General features: G+C 45.7%; 1 protein-coding gene across 1 annotated transcript in view; it reads left to right on the top strand.

Moving 5' to 3' along the window:
* Positions 1–17,582, top strand: part of tns1b (tensin 1b) — a 139,252-nt gene extending 121,670 nt beyond the window's left edge. Inside the window, exons 21-32 of the mRNA XM_061088667.1 lie at positions 899–994; positions 1,568–1,901; positions 3,007–4,118; positions 4,653–4,739; positions 12,802–12,930; positions 13,843–13,935; positions 14,802–14,879; positions 15,121–15,189; positions 15,804–15,972; positions 16,784–16,852; positions 17,009–17,038; positions 17,276–17,582. Coding sequence (XP_060944650.1) covers positions 899–994; positions 1,568–1,901; positions 3,007–4,118; positions 4,653–4,739; positions 12,802–12,930; positions 13,843–13,935; positions 14,802–14,879; positions 15,121–15,189; positions 15,804–15,972; positions 16,784–16,852; positions 17,009–17,038; positions 17,276–17,414 — 2,405 coding nt within the window. The 3' untranslated portion in view covers positions 17,415–17,582. The remainder of the gene's footprint in view (positions 1–898; positions 995–1,567; positions 1,902–3,006; positions 4,119–4,652; positions 4,740–12,801; positions 12,931–13,842; positions 13,936–14,801; positions 14,880–15,120; positions 15,190–15,803; positions 15,973–16,783; positions 16,853–17,008; positions 17,039–17,275) is intronic.
* The last annotated feature ends 325 nt before the right edge of the window (positions 17,583–17,907 follow it).

Below are 17,907 nucleotides of genomic sequence, written 5' to 3'. Positions count from 1 at the left end.
AACACACACATGTTTATAACTAAGTGATACAGGTATAACATTATCTGTCTCCAGAGGAAACACAATGTAAACTCCCCACACGTGCTTCATGTGTTCAGTTTGACGTGAACTTGTGTTTAAAACATGTCTCATTCTGCTGCAGCAGAGTGAGACGTGTTGTGACGTTTGTCGCATTGTGTTTGGTCACATGCATGTTTTGCCCCCCCCCCCATCAGAGCATGAGGCATGGGCACACCCCTGCTGAACACGTTGCTCTTGTGTGTGTGTGTGTGTGTGTGTGTGTGGATGATGTTTTCCTCGTCTTGACAGCTGTGTACCTGTGTATTAGCACATGAGCTAGATTGTCAAATATAATATTAATATTTTAGATATTCAGCAGCTCATATGGAAACTCAGTAGAGCGCAGAGCTCCGCCAAGGCCCAACAGTCCACTTATATTTAATACATTTTCACACACTCGTAGATATCAGTTCCATGTCTTGAATCCTGGAAAAACAGAAATGTTAAAAAACTCTCCAAGAAAGTGAAAAATAATTGGTAATTTTTCTTCCCCAAACCATCATTCCACCAAGTTTCATGGAGATCTTGTCACTAGGTTTTGTATAATCATACTTACAGATGAGAAAAGAGTCTTCTCCTTAACCACACCAAGTGTATTTTTCTGTATTTGCAAGTATACTTGGCAATTAAAAGAATTCTGATTCTGATTCAGATGAGAAAACAGTCTTCTCCTTGGCGGAGGTATTTAAATATAGTTTAGATTCTTGTGTTTGTCTTTTATAGACTTATAGAAAGACTTGATCATGTAAAGCTGTAAAATAAAAGCAGGTCGCACCCGTCAAGATGTCTGTGACACACGAGGCTGTTCCCTAACAAGTGTCCCCTCCCCCCCCCTCAGGTCGGTCCCCTCCGGGTCTTGCCAGGACGCCGCTGTCGGCCCTCGGCTTGAAGCCTCACAACCCGGCAGAGATCCACCTGCATCAAACTGGCTCAGGTTGGTCGACACTCCGACACTTCACCAGAATCACGAGCTTCTGTAGACACGGAGATGACTAGAGACGAGCAAAATCCAAATGATTGTATTTAGATGTCTTTAAAAAGTCGAGTTGGCCTCTGTAGACAATAGAGAACTCAACACATCAGCTCATCAGCTATAAGACTTTCTGATATAAAGTCTCCATAATAACACAAAGTGAAATCGATCTGGCTCACACTCCCCCTGCTGTTCCTTTGCTCCTCTACATTCTCCTCTGGATTATCTCCACTGATGCTCCACAGATGATGAGAGCAGTGAGGATGAGGAAGGTAAGAGTCCGGCGAAGATGCCACAAGATCATTAATCGGGAATTAGATTTTCCTTAATCTCCTCCACCCCATTTCTCCACCCGCGCCTCATGTGTTTCCAGACGTTCTCCATTCTCATCAACTGGGGAAAAAAACCACAAACGCTCTCGCGGCAAAATACATGATCATCATTACAGATATTTGTTCATCATCACGTTATACACACAGGAAGGACACTGACTTATCATGCTAATGGGGGAAACTGTCTTCCTGTGTCTTGCAGCGCCAAGAAGCTACGTGGAGTCTGTGGCGAGGTCGGCATCGGGAGGTGGAGACACGCCCACGTCACCGCCACTGAGTCCACTGGGAGAGACACCGAACCAGCAGAGAAGTCTGAGCCCACTGGGAGAGACACCGAACCAGCAGAGAAGTCTGAGTCCACTGGGAGAGACACCGAACCAGCAGAGAAGTCTGAGTCCACTGGGAGAGACATCGAACCAGCAGAGAAGTCTGAGTCCACTGGGAGAGACACCGAACCAGCAGAGAAGTCTGAGTCCCTCGGCCCACACACTGAACCCTCCTCTGTCCAGCAGCAGTCCCATCCAGAGCTCGCAAGAGTGAGTCAAATACTGCAGTGCTTTTAGGTTCCCAGTTAGATATATAGCATACGTTTTAAGAAATTATAAAAGATAAGTGTTCTATAGATAGATAGATAGATAGATGGATACTTTATTAATCCCGAGGGAAATTGAGATCATCCAGTAGCTTAAGCACTTAAACTCCTCACTGACATACATACATAAATCACATACGGAGAACATATTTACAGGAATGGAATGCAATGATGTGATTGTGTCAGTGTCCAGTAGGGAAGTGTTCTTGTGCTGCTGGAGTGGAAAGTACAATAATATATATATAATGACGCCCATTGAAAATTCCTTCAGAATACGTACATTTTCACCACTTTCTAACTTTCTGCAAATTTTGGTAAGAAGTTGAGCATGTTAAAGCCCTCAAAAAGCCAATTCATTTGCCTGAATAATAATAATAATAATAATCCTTACAATTTCAATAGGGTCTCACCAGACACCTTTGATGTCTGTGCTCGGGCCCTAAATATATAAGATTTTTTTTTTTTTTTTTTTAACAATATATTTATTGAGTTTTACATATAAGAAAAAATACATTCAAACATTTATAAACATACAAACGTTTATGAACACCCCCAACCCACAATCAAACACTCAGGGTAAAGAAAAGGAGGCAGAAATTAAATAACTTAAATAAGATTAAATAAAATAATAAAAAAAAATACATATATAAAAATATAAGAATAAATGGAAGTAAATAAAGACATAATTATACAAATACAAATAAATCAAATTAAATTCCAATCAGTCAAATCAAAAGCCTAGATAAAATAACGTTCTCTTATTCATAATATTAGTTAGTTACAATTAATATTCATCCTATTAGGTGCTGCTATTTTATTCTGTTTCCCTCATTAATTTCCACTTGTTCGCTTTCCAAAAATTGCATGAAGGTGTAAATACATAAGAATTAGAATAAGAAGACTTCTATTTGGTCCCGTGAGTTTTAAAGACAAAGGGTTGATGAGAAACCCGTGTCAATCCCTCAGTTGAAGTTTCAATGTGCCTTTTTTTTAAATCCTCTAAAATAAAATGTACAGCTGGTAAATAAACCATTTTCTTTCTCTTGCAGTGACCATCCGTTAGCAGAGAGCAGTGTTAGCACTCCGTCCCAGCCCACTACTGATTCAGGCTTCCGCTCCCAGGCCACAGACAGCACCTACCCCACCCCCACCCCCACCCCCTCCTATCAGGCAGTGAACACTCCCACCTCCTCCTACCTGGACTCCAGCTCTCCAGCCTCCTTCTACCACGGCACGCCCACCCCTGCAGTGGCTTACCTTGGCCCGAACACTGTCCTGGGGGCCTATGGGGTCTATGGGGCCCCAGACTCAAGCCTGCACACCTCCGGACCCCCCCAGAGCACACTCAGCCATGGAGGTCCCCATGCACTGCAACGGACCAACATGTACGGCTCCACTCACAGTCCGGTCCTGCAGCAGCACCCGGGTGCTCACCAGGACGCTTCGACCACGTGTCAGCAAACATCAACAGCTAATGGTTATGATGTGGGCGTGCCAGGTCACATGCCAGGTCACATGCCAGGTCACATGCCAGGTCACATGCCAGGTCACATGGCAGGTGGCAGTCCCATGCTGGGTCGGCGTCTCTCCCCGGGGGCTCAGAACAGCCCGGTCCTCAGCAGACAGGCCTCCCTGGGTCAGGGGTCTCAGCGGAGCCCGGTCCTCAGCCGGCAGCCCTCCCTGGGTCAGACCCTACAGAGCAGCCCGGTGCTCAGCCGACAGCCGTCTATCACACACCCCCAAGGAAGTCCGGTCCTGGGCCGGCACCCGTCTGTGTCGCAGGTGTCTCAGAGAAGCCCCAGTTTGGACCGTCACCCCCTGCACAGCGGCTACACCACCCCGGACGAGAGGCACGGGAACCTGTCCAGGCAGAGCAGCTCCTCGGGCTACCAGGGACCCCCCACCCCCTCCTTCCCCATCTCGCCTGCGGGCTTCCAGGATGGGGGGGTGATGGGGATGGGTGCAGGGTTCAGGCAGGGCAGCCCAGCCCCGGGCTTCCAGCCGCAGCTTCCAGAGAAGAGGCGCATGTCGAGCGGTGACAGGCCGAATGGAGCGATGTCCTACGGCACGCTGAACGGGAAGATACTGCCTCCGGTGGCTGGAGGAAGCACGCAGGGCTACTTCCACACCCTCTCCGACTTCTCCAGGTTCAATATTCCTGGTAAGGACATTCTCTGAGTTCTCTGAAGCAGCATGAATCTTCAAAACAAAGATCATCGCTGTTAGATCAAGGGGAATCATTTGAAATTCAGAGAGGTCTAGATAGAGAAGATCTCCTCAAGCAAAGGTCTGGAACAAATACTTTGACAATATTTATCGTCTGGAGTAATAAGAAACAATTGTAACACAGCAGGAGAAATGTGGAGTATATATTATATTATATCTTTCAGGTGTATATGCCTGACCACAGTTTTCAGTAGTGGAAAATCCTCTTAAAGATACAAACCATTCTGTTTTCCTCACGTTAGAATGAGCCTTTAATATCTCCAGATTGAGCAGACCCCACTCCCAAGGAATCCGCCTTGTTGCACCACCTTGTTTCTACAGAAGCCCAGAATGGACAAAGTAGATTGTCCTTTGTGATTTTACGTTGCCTAAAGGCGTTCCTGTAATGGGGGGTCAGGGAAGGGGCTTTCAGTTTGTGACAACCTTGGATCTCGTCATAGAGCTGAATCTGTTTTCTTTTTCGTTGCAGATGGAAATCCTGAGAACAGACTGAATGTCAAGTTTGTCCAGGACACGTCCAAGTTCTGGTACAAGCCAGACATTTCCAGGGAGCAAGGTAAGAGTGGGATCAGATCGTCTTCAGATGTTTCCTGTGAATACTTATCGTGTTTCATCAGGTCCAATCAGAACCAACACTTAAAATATCAGCCTCACACCTCAGAGACTTATCCTCTGAGGCCATTGTAGGGACAAATGAAATCTACATGTTCTGCAAAGCTCTGCAGAATCAAGCTGAAATAATATACAAAGGTAAAAAGTAGAGGCCAAGATCAGGTGAATGTGATCAGTGCAAATTCATATTTCAAAAAGAGTAACTATGAGAAAAAAGTTGAATGTAAGTAGAAATGTCTGGAAGGAGCTGAACATTTAATATTTGTAGGAGCAGGTTGGGACCAAATTTCTAAACCGAAAACATGTAGGAAATGTTTAATGTGAACCGTGAATGTTCGGTGCCGGAGGATTAAGCTGCAGCAGTGGTTTGAAATGGTGATATTGATTCTCTGCTGCTGGTTTCCCACAGAGAACTGGGTCACCGTTGTTTTTAGTGGAAAACTCCTGTGAAGCGTTTAAAATGTGGTTGGAATGAATAATCTGTTTTTATTCATCCATAATGCTTTAGTGGAATCTGACATCTAAGGAGACTTTAGCGTAATCTCTTTTGATTAATTTATTTGCAACACACACACACACACGCAATAATGAATGTGCATGCAATTGCAAATACACACACACAACTTCTCAGTGATTGTGTGTTTTGCTTGTGAGGTCAGTGGCCGCTCCAGCTGCAATCACTCATGGAGCGTATTGGATTATATCATGTTAAACACAAGCCTATGCTTAACAAAATGACATCACACACACACACAGACACACACTCATGCACAGTTTAAACTTAGTCCGTGCTCTCCCTGTAGGGAAGCCACACCACATGCAGAGGATTAGTGAACATCTGCATGTGTTGCTCATCTCATTCGTCTTCCTTCTCTAATCTGTCACACGTGGACTGAACACTGAAGTAACGGATGTTCAGCGTTTCTCTCTGAACAATGAAGCGTCTGAGGCAAAGTGTAAAGTTAGAGGTTGTAGTTTTAATGAAACGCAGGCTGACAGTGATCTCATTAAAACAAAGAAACAGGACTCACTTCACCTTCTTTTCTCTTCTTCTAAATCCTGTAACTCTCTGACCTTGTCCGACCTCTACATCCCATCACCAGAGTTTAGCTCGGTTTGGTATGAAAAGCAGATCGCTGAGCACATTAACCCCTTATTGCTTGAATTAATTTCCAATATATAAAAAAAAAATATTATTTGTGTTTTTGGCTGTCATACAGATGCTAAATTAAGTGGAGATTGTTGATTTCAATATAGCATATAGATAATAGCAAATTAGCGACATTAGGCATAATGGGGCATACACGTAATTTAACAGATTTTCCAGTCTCTGGTATGTAGATTATTATACTGATGCTGCTTTTGCTTGAAATTGAATAACAACATATGTTTCTGTACAATCATTGCTGTTCCATCATCACTGTATTTCAATTACAGCTTAATATCTAAAAATAACTTTGCTGCACAGTACCAAGGGGCTAGTATGTATTTTCCACTCCGACCACTAGATGGCAGCCGAGTACTTCCAATACCTTCATGGTATGTGTAGTATTTGCACCATCAGGCATTAGTGGGATAAAAAGACCGGAATGGGGTTTGAGGCAAATTCGCGACATTCTACAAGGGGTTAACAGAACTCACTTCACCTTCTTCTTGGTTTTTCTCTTCTTCTAACGTCTTTAATCCTGTAGCTCTCTGACCTTGTCCGACCTCTACATCCCTGTTACGGCTCCAGGATGTTAGCTTGCTACATCTAGGGGGGGAGTAGGGGAACCATAACACATGTTACTGTTAGGCTGACTCGGAGAACAACAAAACAGGGCACAACAGCAAACTGGATCAGTAAGGGTGTTTTATTTAGCCAGCGATCCGCCAAGGGGAATAGGGAACTATAAGCGGAGCCAAAGCAAAGAAAACAAGATAACGTGACAACTAACTAGTGCACACATACAACCTAGCTAATACATACAGAGGGTGGCCCCGCTCCTAACCTGATGTGATAACAGAGTATGGTCTACGTGATGGCAGTGTAAACCCAAGGGTGTCTTACCTATTCACCTAAACCCCGGTGGCATCTCACAAACAAAAGGCAACAGCCCCACACAGCCCACACACAGGCAGACAATGGCCTCTCTCCATGGAGACAAAACAGGTGCAAGTTATCAAGGCCTGACGACACTAATTGGCCAACAGACAGCTCCCAGATTGGACAGGGGGTTGGACGATGGTGGAGGAACAGCCAATGGTGTGAGACCTGCAGAGAATGAGAGGGGAGACACAGGAAAACAACCACACACGTAACACCCCCACCCATAAGAGCAAACATCACACACGAGAAAGGGCATCCGCACACATATTCTCGGAGCCCTTCTTGTGACGAATCACCAGGTTGTACCCCTGCACAATCAGCGCCCACCGCATGAGGCGCTGGTTCTGATTATACATCCGGTGGAGAAAAACCAGCGGATTGTGATCCGTGTAGACCACAATTGGCCTAGAACTCGATCCCAAATAAACTTCAAAAAACTGGAGTGCCATCAGCAAAGCCAGAGCTTCCTGCTCAATAGTAGAGTACCGTGTCTGGCACTCATTGAACTTCCGTGAGAAGTAGCAGACCGGATGGTCCAGCCCGTTGGAATCCTCCTGGATAAGAACGGCACCGGCACCTACATTGCATGCGTCTACCTCCATCTTGAATGGCTTCTCAAAGTCAGGAGCCACCAGAACAGGGGTACTACATAGCAGAGTCTTAACAGAAACAAAAGCGTGTTGGCAATCTGGAGACCACGCAAACGGGACCAAGGGGCTCAGCAGACTAGTCAGAGGGGCGACAACAGAGGAAAAATTCCTACAGAACCCACGATAATACCCAGCCATACCCAAGAAGCGGCGCAGCTCACGCCGGGTGATGGGCACTGGGAAGGCAGTGATAGCAGTCACCTTAGCCTCCACGGGGCGCACCTCACCACCCCCAACCTGTTTACCAAGGTAAGTAACGGTAGCCCTACCAAACTCACATTTTGCCAAATTCAGCGTCAAGGAAGCCCTCGCCAAACGCTGGAACACTGTTGTCAAGGTATCTACATGAGCAGCCCAATCAGACGAATAAACAACTACATCATCGAGGTAAGCAGCACAGTGTGGGACGTCAGCTAAAACAATATTCACTAAGCGCTGGAAAGTGGCAGGTGCATTCCGCATCCCAAACGCCATCACTGAGTACTGCTGAAACTTGTCTGGAGTGACAAATGCGGAGATCTCCGAAGCACGAGCAGTAAGTGGGACTTGCCAATATCCCTTTAACAGATCCAGCTTTGTCACATACCGGGCAGACCCAATGGTGTCCACACAATCATCAATACGCGGCAACGGGTACGAGTCAGGAACCGTGACTGCGTTCACCTTCCTATAATCCGTACAGAAACGGAACGTGCCATCAGGCTTGGGTACCAAGAGGCATGGTGAACTCCAAGGACTAGAGCTCGAAGACGCCAGACTATTCTCTACTAAATAAGACACCTCCTGCGACATGATCAACCTTTTTGTAGCGTTAATGCGGTATGGATGCTGCTTGATAGGTGCTGCACCTCCCACATCTATATCATGCTTCAAAACGTTGGTCAGGGAAGGAACATCACCGAACAGACAAGGGAACCCACGTATTAGGGCTACCATGTCAGCCCTACGTTCCTCATCCAGATAGGCCAGATGCGAGTCCAGAGATGACAGCATCCGAGAGTTCAACAACCGAGGGGTCTGTTGAGGAGCACTCCGCAACTCCAATCCATCCTCGTCACCCTCAGGAACCTGGTAGGAGCCTGGAACCAATACAGCTGGAACGGCAGACTTGACTGTGGGACCCGTAGACCCTTCTACGGAGTCCTCAGGAGGAGTAACTTTTGCATGATACAACTTAAGCATGTTAACATGGCAAACTCTTGTCTTGCGCCTCCGATCTGGGGTCTGTATAACATAATCTGTGTCACTCAACTTCCGTCCCACACAATAAGGACCGGAGAAACGGGCAGAGAGGGAGGATCCGGGAATGGGAAGCAGAACTAGAACCTGGTCACCCGTCTGCAGTGAACGTGGGACAGCCTTCTCATCAAAGTGACGCTTCATCCGCTTCTGTGAGGCGGACAGAGCTTCCCTAGCGAGGGCACAGGCACTGTGCAACCGTTCACGGAACCGGCTCACATAAGTTAACACATTTTGAGAAGAAGCACTACCCGAGATAAGCTGGTCTTTCAGAACTCTGAGAGGGCCGCGTACCGTATGTCCAAAAACAAGGTCAGCCGGACTAAACCCTAAGGACTCCTGAACGATCTCACGAACCGCAAACAAGGCAAAAGGAACACCCTCATCCCAGTCTCTCCCGGTCTCGAGACAGTACTTTCGCAGTATGGATTTAAGCGTTTGGTGCCAACGTTCGAGAGCACCCTGAGACTCAGGGTGGTAGGCACTGGAAACTCTGTGTGTAATAGACAAAGATGTCAGCACCTGCTCAAAAAGGTTAGAAAGGAAATTACTTCCTTGATCAGTTTGCACCACTTTCGGGAGCCCAAACGTCGAGAAAAACTTAACCAAAGCCTTGACCACTGCCTGAGCAGTGATTTTCCGAAGGGGAATAGCCTCAGGATACCGTGTAGCAACACACATAATCGTCAATAAAAACTGGTTACCAGTCTTAGACTTAGGCAATGGGCCAACACAATCAACTAACACGTGCTCAAAAGGCTCACCTAACGCGGGTATCGGACAGAGAGGAGCGGGTGGAATAACCTGGTTTGGTTTTCCTGTGACCTGACAGGTATGACAAGTACGACAGAATGCAGCTACATCACGTTTCAGTCCAGGCCAAAAGAAGTGCCTTAGAATCCTGTCATAGGTTTTCGTGATACCTAAATGACCAGACCATACGTGACTATGAGCAAGTGATAGAATATCCTGTCGATATGCAACAGGCACTACAATCTGATAGATCACACTCCAGTCACGTTCTGAATCAAGAGATGAAGTCCACTTACGCATGAGAAGAGCATTATCTAGGAAGTAACCCACCTTACCGTCGATATCCCCACCCGGAGTAACAGCCTTCCCATAACACTGCTCCAGTGTAGAATCTATCTTTTGCATAGCAACCAGCTTATCACGAGTTATCGGTAGAGGCAATGGGTCGAGACTAAGGCCAGCACTCTCAACGGCACTGTTCTTATCAGGCTGTGGAGGGGGCACAGAGGTAGAACCAGTAACCTCATTTACGTCCCCCACTGGGACAAGAAAGGAGTCAGACAGGTCAACCACATTACTCAATGGTCGGGACTGCGCCCGTGTAACAGCCCCCACCGGAAAAATCCCAGGGAATCTCTCGGCTAACTCATCCTCAGCGCTAGCTTCGGGACAGTCCAATACCTCCAACATAGGCAGCACTCTGCCTCCAGCAATATCATTGCCCATGATAAACTGAACGCCTTTTACCGGCAGGTTATGACATACCCCGACTTTGAAAATTCCACTGACTAAATCACATTTTAAATGTATCAGGTGCAAGGGGACTGGCACAAATCCCATCTCTATGCCCTGAACCAAAACACTGGAACCACAGAATGAATCACCTGACAATGGCACTGCATCAGAGAGGATAAACGACTGGGCCGCCCCAGTGTCACGGAGAATCTGAACCTTTTGCTGTTCCTTTGGATCACCGGTCAGTGACACAAGACCACTCAAAATGAATGGTTTGTAGCTGGGGTCAGGAAGGTCAGAAATGCACACATTCGGCATAACTGCCACAGAGCGAGAAACTGTACTTATCAACCCAACCCCCTTTTGTTGTTGAACGGGCGGTGGATGATTTCTCATACGAAGCTGACAGTCAGCAATTAAATGGCCAAATTCATGACAATAATAACACTCCCGTTCCTCCCTAGAACGTAAAGGTAGCGAAACTGACCTGCGAAACTGAGTGGTTGGAGAGGTAGAGAACGAATGAGCGGGCTTGTGGGTGAGTACAAACTCGTCCGCTAATACAGCTGCCTGGGACATTGACACCACTTTTTGCTCATTCAAGTATGTTACTATACGTTCTGATACACTATTCTTGAATTCCTCCAGCAGGACTAATTCTCGAAGAGAGGAAAAATCTGTAGTTTTAGTGGCGGTGCACCACCGATCAAACAAGGTGGCCTTCTCTCGAGCAAACTCCATGAAAGTACGATCAGGAGACTTTTTGCAACTCCTAAATTTTTGTCTATATGCCTCAGGTACTAACTCATACGCACGAAGAACAGTGGTTTTAACAATTTCGTAATCTAGACTGTCCGCCAACGAAATGGACGCCAACACCTCCTGAGCTTTACCAGTTAGTTTACACTGAAGCAAGAGGGGCCACACCTCTTTAGGCCACTGCATAGAAACTGCGATGCGTTCAAACACACCAAAATAAGAATCGATTTCCGATTCCCGGAACTGCGGAACCAACGCCATTTGTTTAGTCACATCCAATGTGCAAAATGAGCTAGCTAGTGGAGAAGAGAGGGTGGTTTGGGGTGAACGTGCTGCACTTGCAGCCTCCAATTCCAACCTCCGTAGTTTCACCTCCTTCTCTGCCTCAATCCGTCGGATCTCCAGATGGTGCTCACGCTCAGCTTGCCTCTCTCCACGCTCAGCCTCCATTTGCAAGCGGGCCAACCTTACTTTCAGACGGGCGTCCTGAGACGACATTAATAAAGTAGGTGACAACGGATTAAAGCGTGGTAAGGTAGCGGGTGGCTTAGCCTCTGCCCCAGCCTGCATGTCCTCCCTATCATCACTACAAGGAGAAGCCGCATTCACACCAAGCACCTCCTTGCCCACCAGCATATCCACGACACACTCCTTAAGTCTCGCTTTGAGCAGGGTCCCCTGAACTGGAAACTCAAAATGAGCCGCTATGGCATATAAATCAGCCTTCCGGCATCTGTCAATTCGATCCATAGACGGATCAGCCAAAAAGACACCCAACTCAAAAGCCTCCATAACGAGCCCTACAAAAAAAACTACTGCCTATCTTATACACACAAACCAGCTACACTATGTGCACACCTGCATCGAACACCTCTAAGCCAGCCCGACGTGGAGTCCTACAATGAGGATCCCGGATGAGCCCCCAAATATGTTACGGCTCCAGGATGTTAGCTTGCTACATCTAGGGGGGGAGTAGGGGAACCATAACACATGTTACTGTTAGGCTGACTCGGAGAACAACAAAACAGGGCACAACAGCAAACTGGATCAGTAAGGGTGTTTTATTTAGCCAGCGATCCGCCAAGGGGAATAGGGAACTATAAGCGGAGCCAAAGCAAAGAAAACAAGATAACGTGACAACTAACTAGTGCACACATACAACCTAGCTAATACATACAGAGGGTGGCCCCGCTCCTAACCTGATGTGATAACAGAGTATGGTCTACGTGATGGCAGTGTAAACCCAAGGGTGTCTTACCTATTCACCTAAACCCCGGTGGCATCTCACAAACAAAAGGCAACAGCCCCACACAGCCCACACACAGGCAGACAATGGCCTCTCTCCATGGAGACAAAACAGGTGCAAGTTATCAAGGCCTGACGACACTAATTGGCCAACAGACAGCTCCCAGATTGGACAGGGGGTTGGACGATGGTGGAGGAACAGCCAATGGTGTGAGACCTGCAGAGAATGAGAGGGGAGACACAGGAAAACAACCACACACGTAACAATCCCATCACCAAAGTTTAGCTCTGTTTGGTATGAAAAGCAGATCGCTGAGCACATTAAGCAGCAATGTCCTGTCCTGAGAATCACTTGAGCTCATCTTTCGATTCGTTTTGAGAGGAACACTAATGTCTTCACAAGGTTTTCCTGGAACAATCCTTCTAATCGCTGCTGAGATATTTCTGTCTGGTTTAACGTGCTGGAGCTAATTAGCCTCACATGGCTGAAACTGAAACTAGGCAGATGAAGTAAGTGAGTGTTTTCTGTGTTGCAGCTATCGGTCTGCTGAGAGAGAGGGAACCTGGAGCCTTCGTGATCCGGGACAGTCACTCGTTCCGAGGGGCCTACGGCTTGGCTATGAAGGTGGCCTCTCCGCCGCCCTCCGTGCATCAGAGCAAGAAAGGTAAGGGGCAGGATTGTAATATTATCATATATAATCATTATTATTATTAATTAATCCTCAAACAAAGCGGCAGTATAATATCATATTTCTGTTGTGTGCAGAGCTTTTTTATAAGCATTCTATTATAACTTTGTGTTCATCCTGGTAATAGTCTCCATGAAGTTGTTACTGTTCACCTGTGTGGTTTATACATGAGTTAACATGATTTAGCATGTTGGCCATTTCAGACTCTGTTAAGCAATCGACACAATCTTCAGACTCAAGTTCACAACTTTTCAAACTAAAAGCTCTGTCATTCAGCTCAATATAAAGCATTGCAGCAACAAAAAGGATGTTGTGCTTTTACTTTGTAACACATTTCTAGAAAGTAATAGGGTGAAATAACTCAAATAAATCACACTGGTTCCCTTTTTACTTAGCACTGTACTTCACATTTACAATACACATGCTAAGTATGAAGTCGATTAGATGAATGGTTCTTGACAAATGTGAGCAGCACACACAGACACACACAGACACACACACAGACAGAACACACACAGAGACAGGGATGTTTGTGGAATTAGTAGGAAGATTGATATTATTATACACTTTATTTATGAAGCATTAATGATATAAAAAGCAGCTCAAAGTGCTTCACAAGTTCAATGTGGCCTTATACAGAAAAACAAACGCTTAAAAAACAGGACATGCTGTTTTGCAGCCGTTACAAATGCAACAAGTATTTACTTTGGCTCCTCCGGTGTTAACAAGGCTTTAGGTTCTCCTTGTTTTGGTCTCAGCTCGGTGAGGAGATGGAGTTAACGTTAATATCTTTAAGCCGACGATATGAGGTGATGTCTCTGGGTTAATCTGCAGTTCTCTACCTGGACTCACTCACTCACACCTCTCTCTCTCTTCTGTCTGTCGCAGGGGACGTCAGCAACGAGCTGGTGAGGCACTTCCTGATCGAGAGCAGCCCGAAGGGAGTGAAGCTGAAGGGCTGTCCCAACGAGCCGTACTTCGGTAGGTCGGAGCCCCCCCCCCGATGATTGACACACACACACACACACACACAACAAGCCCACTGGCACGTTAGCCAGCATATTAAACATTAGTCCTCCGCTGTGATGGTGTCGGTGCATCTTTCTGAACCAAGTTCCAAGTTCTGTAATGTCTAATCCTGTAATTACAGTGTTGACTGAAGTGATCTAACGCTGCTAATTGTGTGTGTTAGTGTGTGAGTGTGTGTGTGTGTGAGTGTGTGTGTGTGTGTGTGTGTACAATCCTCCTCTGCCAAATCCCAAACTGGGCCAAGCTGACTTCTGTAAACTCGTGTCACCTTCTTTCTTCTTCCTTTGTCGTCCTCAGCTCGTAACTCATGAACACGAGTCCTCTCTCTCTTCACCTCCTTTGTTTATGTTTTATTTTATATTATATTTTTTAACACCATGAACTTCAATCTACCCACATTTCACCAAATGCTGGAGGATGAATTATGAGGAGAGAAGGACATGAATGAACCAAAATTGTCCATTTCCTATTAATAACACAAATGCACGTAGAATGTTAAAATGTTAATATTTATTTTAGATGTGTAACAGAAGTGATACATGAAAACCTATGAAATCTATAGGTCAGTAAAATCTCACTTGGCAATCAAAGCTGGAGTGAGTGTATTTGGAAAAGTCAAACACAAATATGTAGAATTTCTAGACACAATCCAGCTGCAACACTACAACACAGCAACAAAGAAACAAATTTTAATATCTTTAGATTAATGGAGGAAAGAAGTAGAACAAACACAGAGAAGCTGATTCCAGGGATGAAGTGAAACAGATAAATCCTCGATCCTAACTGTGTGTTTGTGTGTTTGTGTGTCTGTTTGTCAGGTTGTCTGTCGGCGCTGGTCTACCAACACGCCATCACGCCGCTGGCGCTGCCCTGCAAGCTGCTCATCCCGGCCACAGGTCCGTAACAATAAAACATAAAGCTCATCAATATGTCAGATATTAAAAAGAAAGGAGCAAAAGCAAAAGCAAAATCAGATTTCAAATGTTGTTCCAGGATCGCAGCGTTGTGAGATCTGTAATTAACAAAATAAAAGACGTGGTTGAAAATGAACTGTCACGTGATGCCTTCCTGTGCACAATGCAAATCAATAACCCTTCTACCTACCCCCTCCCCCCCCCCCTCTGTCCCTGTGAGCAGACCTCGTGGAGGAGGCGCCGGCGGTCGCGACCACGAACCCGTTGGTCGAGCGGCTGAAACAAGGAGCAGGTAAAACATCGACCCGCTCTCACTGTTACACGCCTTCACATTTTGTACCACTCTCGGTGTTTTGAGATGTTAACACAACCACGCTTGTGTAAGATTGTGTGACGACACACCGCTCGTGTGTGTTCTGATTTATCCCATTCACGTGTTCTGACCACATGACCTCCTTGTTATCCCAGTGCAGAGGGCCCCTGCTGACTCCCATGGTAAACCCTGTGCACTTATTAGGACGCCTACGTCTGGAATGTGCATCCCGTGCGTGTTGTCTGTCTACGTGTTGTTACCTGCACAAATAAAAGACACATATTAATGTCCCTGTTTAACAGAACTCCCTCGGAGATGCGTCTCTTCTTAACAGCAGCTTCTCGTCCGTAACAGGCAGAATGTTTTATGTGGAATGACTCGGATGGAGTCCGGCTCCAGAACGCATGCTCTCTCATGAGGAGACACATTTGCATGAACAGGTTTTAGATGATCGTTTTCATTAATAACATCGTACAGGATCGATTCTGCAACTTGTTTTGGTTTCGTCTTTACAGAATTAAAGTCATTTTTTCCAATCGTGATATCGTTAGTTTGTTGTTTTAATCTGACCGGCACGCTTTCTCTCTTCCCAGCATGCAACGTGCTCTACATCAACTCAGTGGACATGGAGTCCCTGACCGGGCCTCAGGCTGTTGCCAAGGCGATATCCGAGACGCTGGCCGCCGCCTCTCAGCCCGCCGCCACCGTGGTGCACTTCAAGGTGTCGTCTCAAGGCATCACGCTGACGGACAACCAGAGGAAGTGAGTGTGGAGACGCAGCTCCGCCTCTGGAGATCTGTGCTGCGGATGTTATTGAACCGAGGCCTGAAGCCGTCGGGAGATTTGTTTTTTGGAAGAACAAGTTTCAACGTGAATCATTTCACACGAGCAGAGGCCGTAAATAACTGCTGACACAGGATTAGGGGATCAGGGTCTTATTGTTCACTAAAGTGTTTCAATCAACAACTCAAATCTGAAAATTTGTTTTTGTGGCGAAGACCAGGATCTATTTTGTAAAACATTAAATAACACATTTTAACTATTTATCTGAATAACACGACTTCAGGGTTTAAGATGTCACTTTAAATCTCTTGCTCCCAGATTTCCTGTCATCTCTTCACTAATGCAAACTTAGAGAGAATTTATAGATGTAACTGATCAATTAAATAATATAATATAATATGTGACAATTTTTTAAAATCCAAATGTCAATATGTGCATTGCACTGCAGTACTGGGGGGTTTCCTGTATATTGTCCCATCTCAGATATAATACCTATAATGTGTAATATCTATAAATATAACATTTTGATGACACATACTAAAAAGGTTAATTAAGCTTTAAGGTGAAGTTAGTTTACTTATCAACAATTGAACAAATATTTTATCATCTAGTGTTAAAGTTGGTTTAAAGTTTGTTTTGACCAGATAGAACTTGATTTCCTATTGGTGCTTATGAGCATTTTAATAATCAAGCTTATGCTTCTGCCACATTAAAAGATGTGGATGAACTGTGTGATTTAACACTATGTTTTTATACTGGATGTATCTGTAATTTTCTTCTTGTGTTTCAGGCTTTTCTTCCGACGCCACTACCCGAACAACACTGTCACGTTCTGCGATATCGACCCTCAAGACAGGAAGTGAGTGCAGAGACATGAAGTTCATTACTAGATATATATTGGGTTCAGAACTTCTTACACTACTTCAACTATAAAAAGGACGATCCAAACTTTTTTCAGTCCGGGCTGACCTGCTAACACAAGTTAAATTAACTTGTGTTTTTGTTTTTTCTCCAGGTGGAAGAAGCCTGAGGGAGGCACATCCAAGTAAGTACAATATCATTCTATCGTTTATAGAATAACACTTACCACTAGAGGGCAGTCTCATAACTTTAAGATAAGTTATTTACACAAACTTAAGGCTTCTGCAGGTATGGTTGGGATTTCTGACTCAGTCTGATCTGAATCTCTCTCTCTCTCTCTCTCTCTCTCTCTCTCTCTCTCTCTCTCTCTCTCTCTCTCTCTCTCTCTCTCTCTCTCTCTCTCTCCTCTTTGTCCTCTCAGGCTGTTTGGCTTCGTGGCTCGGAAGCAGGGAAGCACAACGGACAACGTGAGCCACCTGTTCGCCGAGATGGACCCGGACCAGCCGGCCAGCGCCATCGTCAACTTCGTCCTGAAGATGATCGCCGCGCAGAAGCAATGAGCGCCCGCAGCAAACCCACTTTCTTTTTTTTTTTTTATGCCTTCGGTTATTTTCTTTCCTTTTAACCACAGACACTTGCTTTTCTGATTTGGAGAAAAAATTAGCCTTTGGTTTGACGCGCCACCTTATTTTTCCTGCTCTGTAAAGCAACTGTGTGTGTGTCTGTGTCTGTGTGAGTGTGTATGTGTGTGTGTGTGTGTGTGTGTGTGTGTAAGCGAATGAAAGGGGACATGACAGAGAGTGTGTGTGTGTGTCTGTGTGTGTGTATGTGTGTGTGTAAGCGAAGGAAAGGGGACATGACAGAGAGTGTGTGTGTGTGGTGTGTTTGTGTGCATGTGGCTTGCGTGCATGTGCTTTTTCTTCTCGGACGGACTCCAGAAAGAACCAGAGGAAGTGCAGGATGGGGAGTGGCTGTGTGCGACAATGGGATTGGATGGTAGGGGTGGGTGGGGGGGGATTTCATTCTCCCTGGCAGGGTGACTCACTAAAACAG

Source organism: Limanda limanda, chromosome 16 (assembly GCF_963576545.1).
Source record: "Limanda limanda chromosome 16, fLimLim1.1, whole genome shotgun sequence".
In the NCBI taxonomy this organism is placed as follows: domain Eukaryota; kingdom Metazoa; phylum Chordata; class Actinopteri; order Pleuronectiformes; family Pleuronectidae; genus Limanda; species Limanda limanda.
This window is presented reverse-complemented; position numbering and strand designations above follow the sequence as displayed.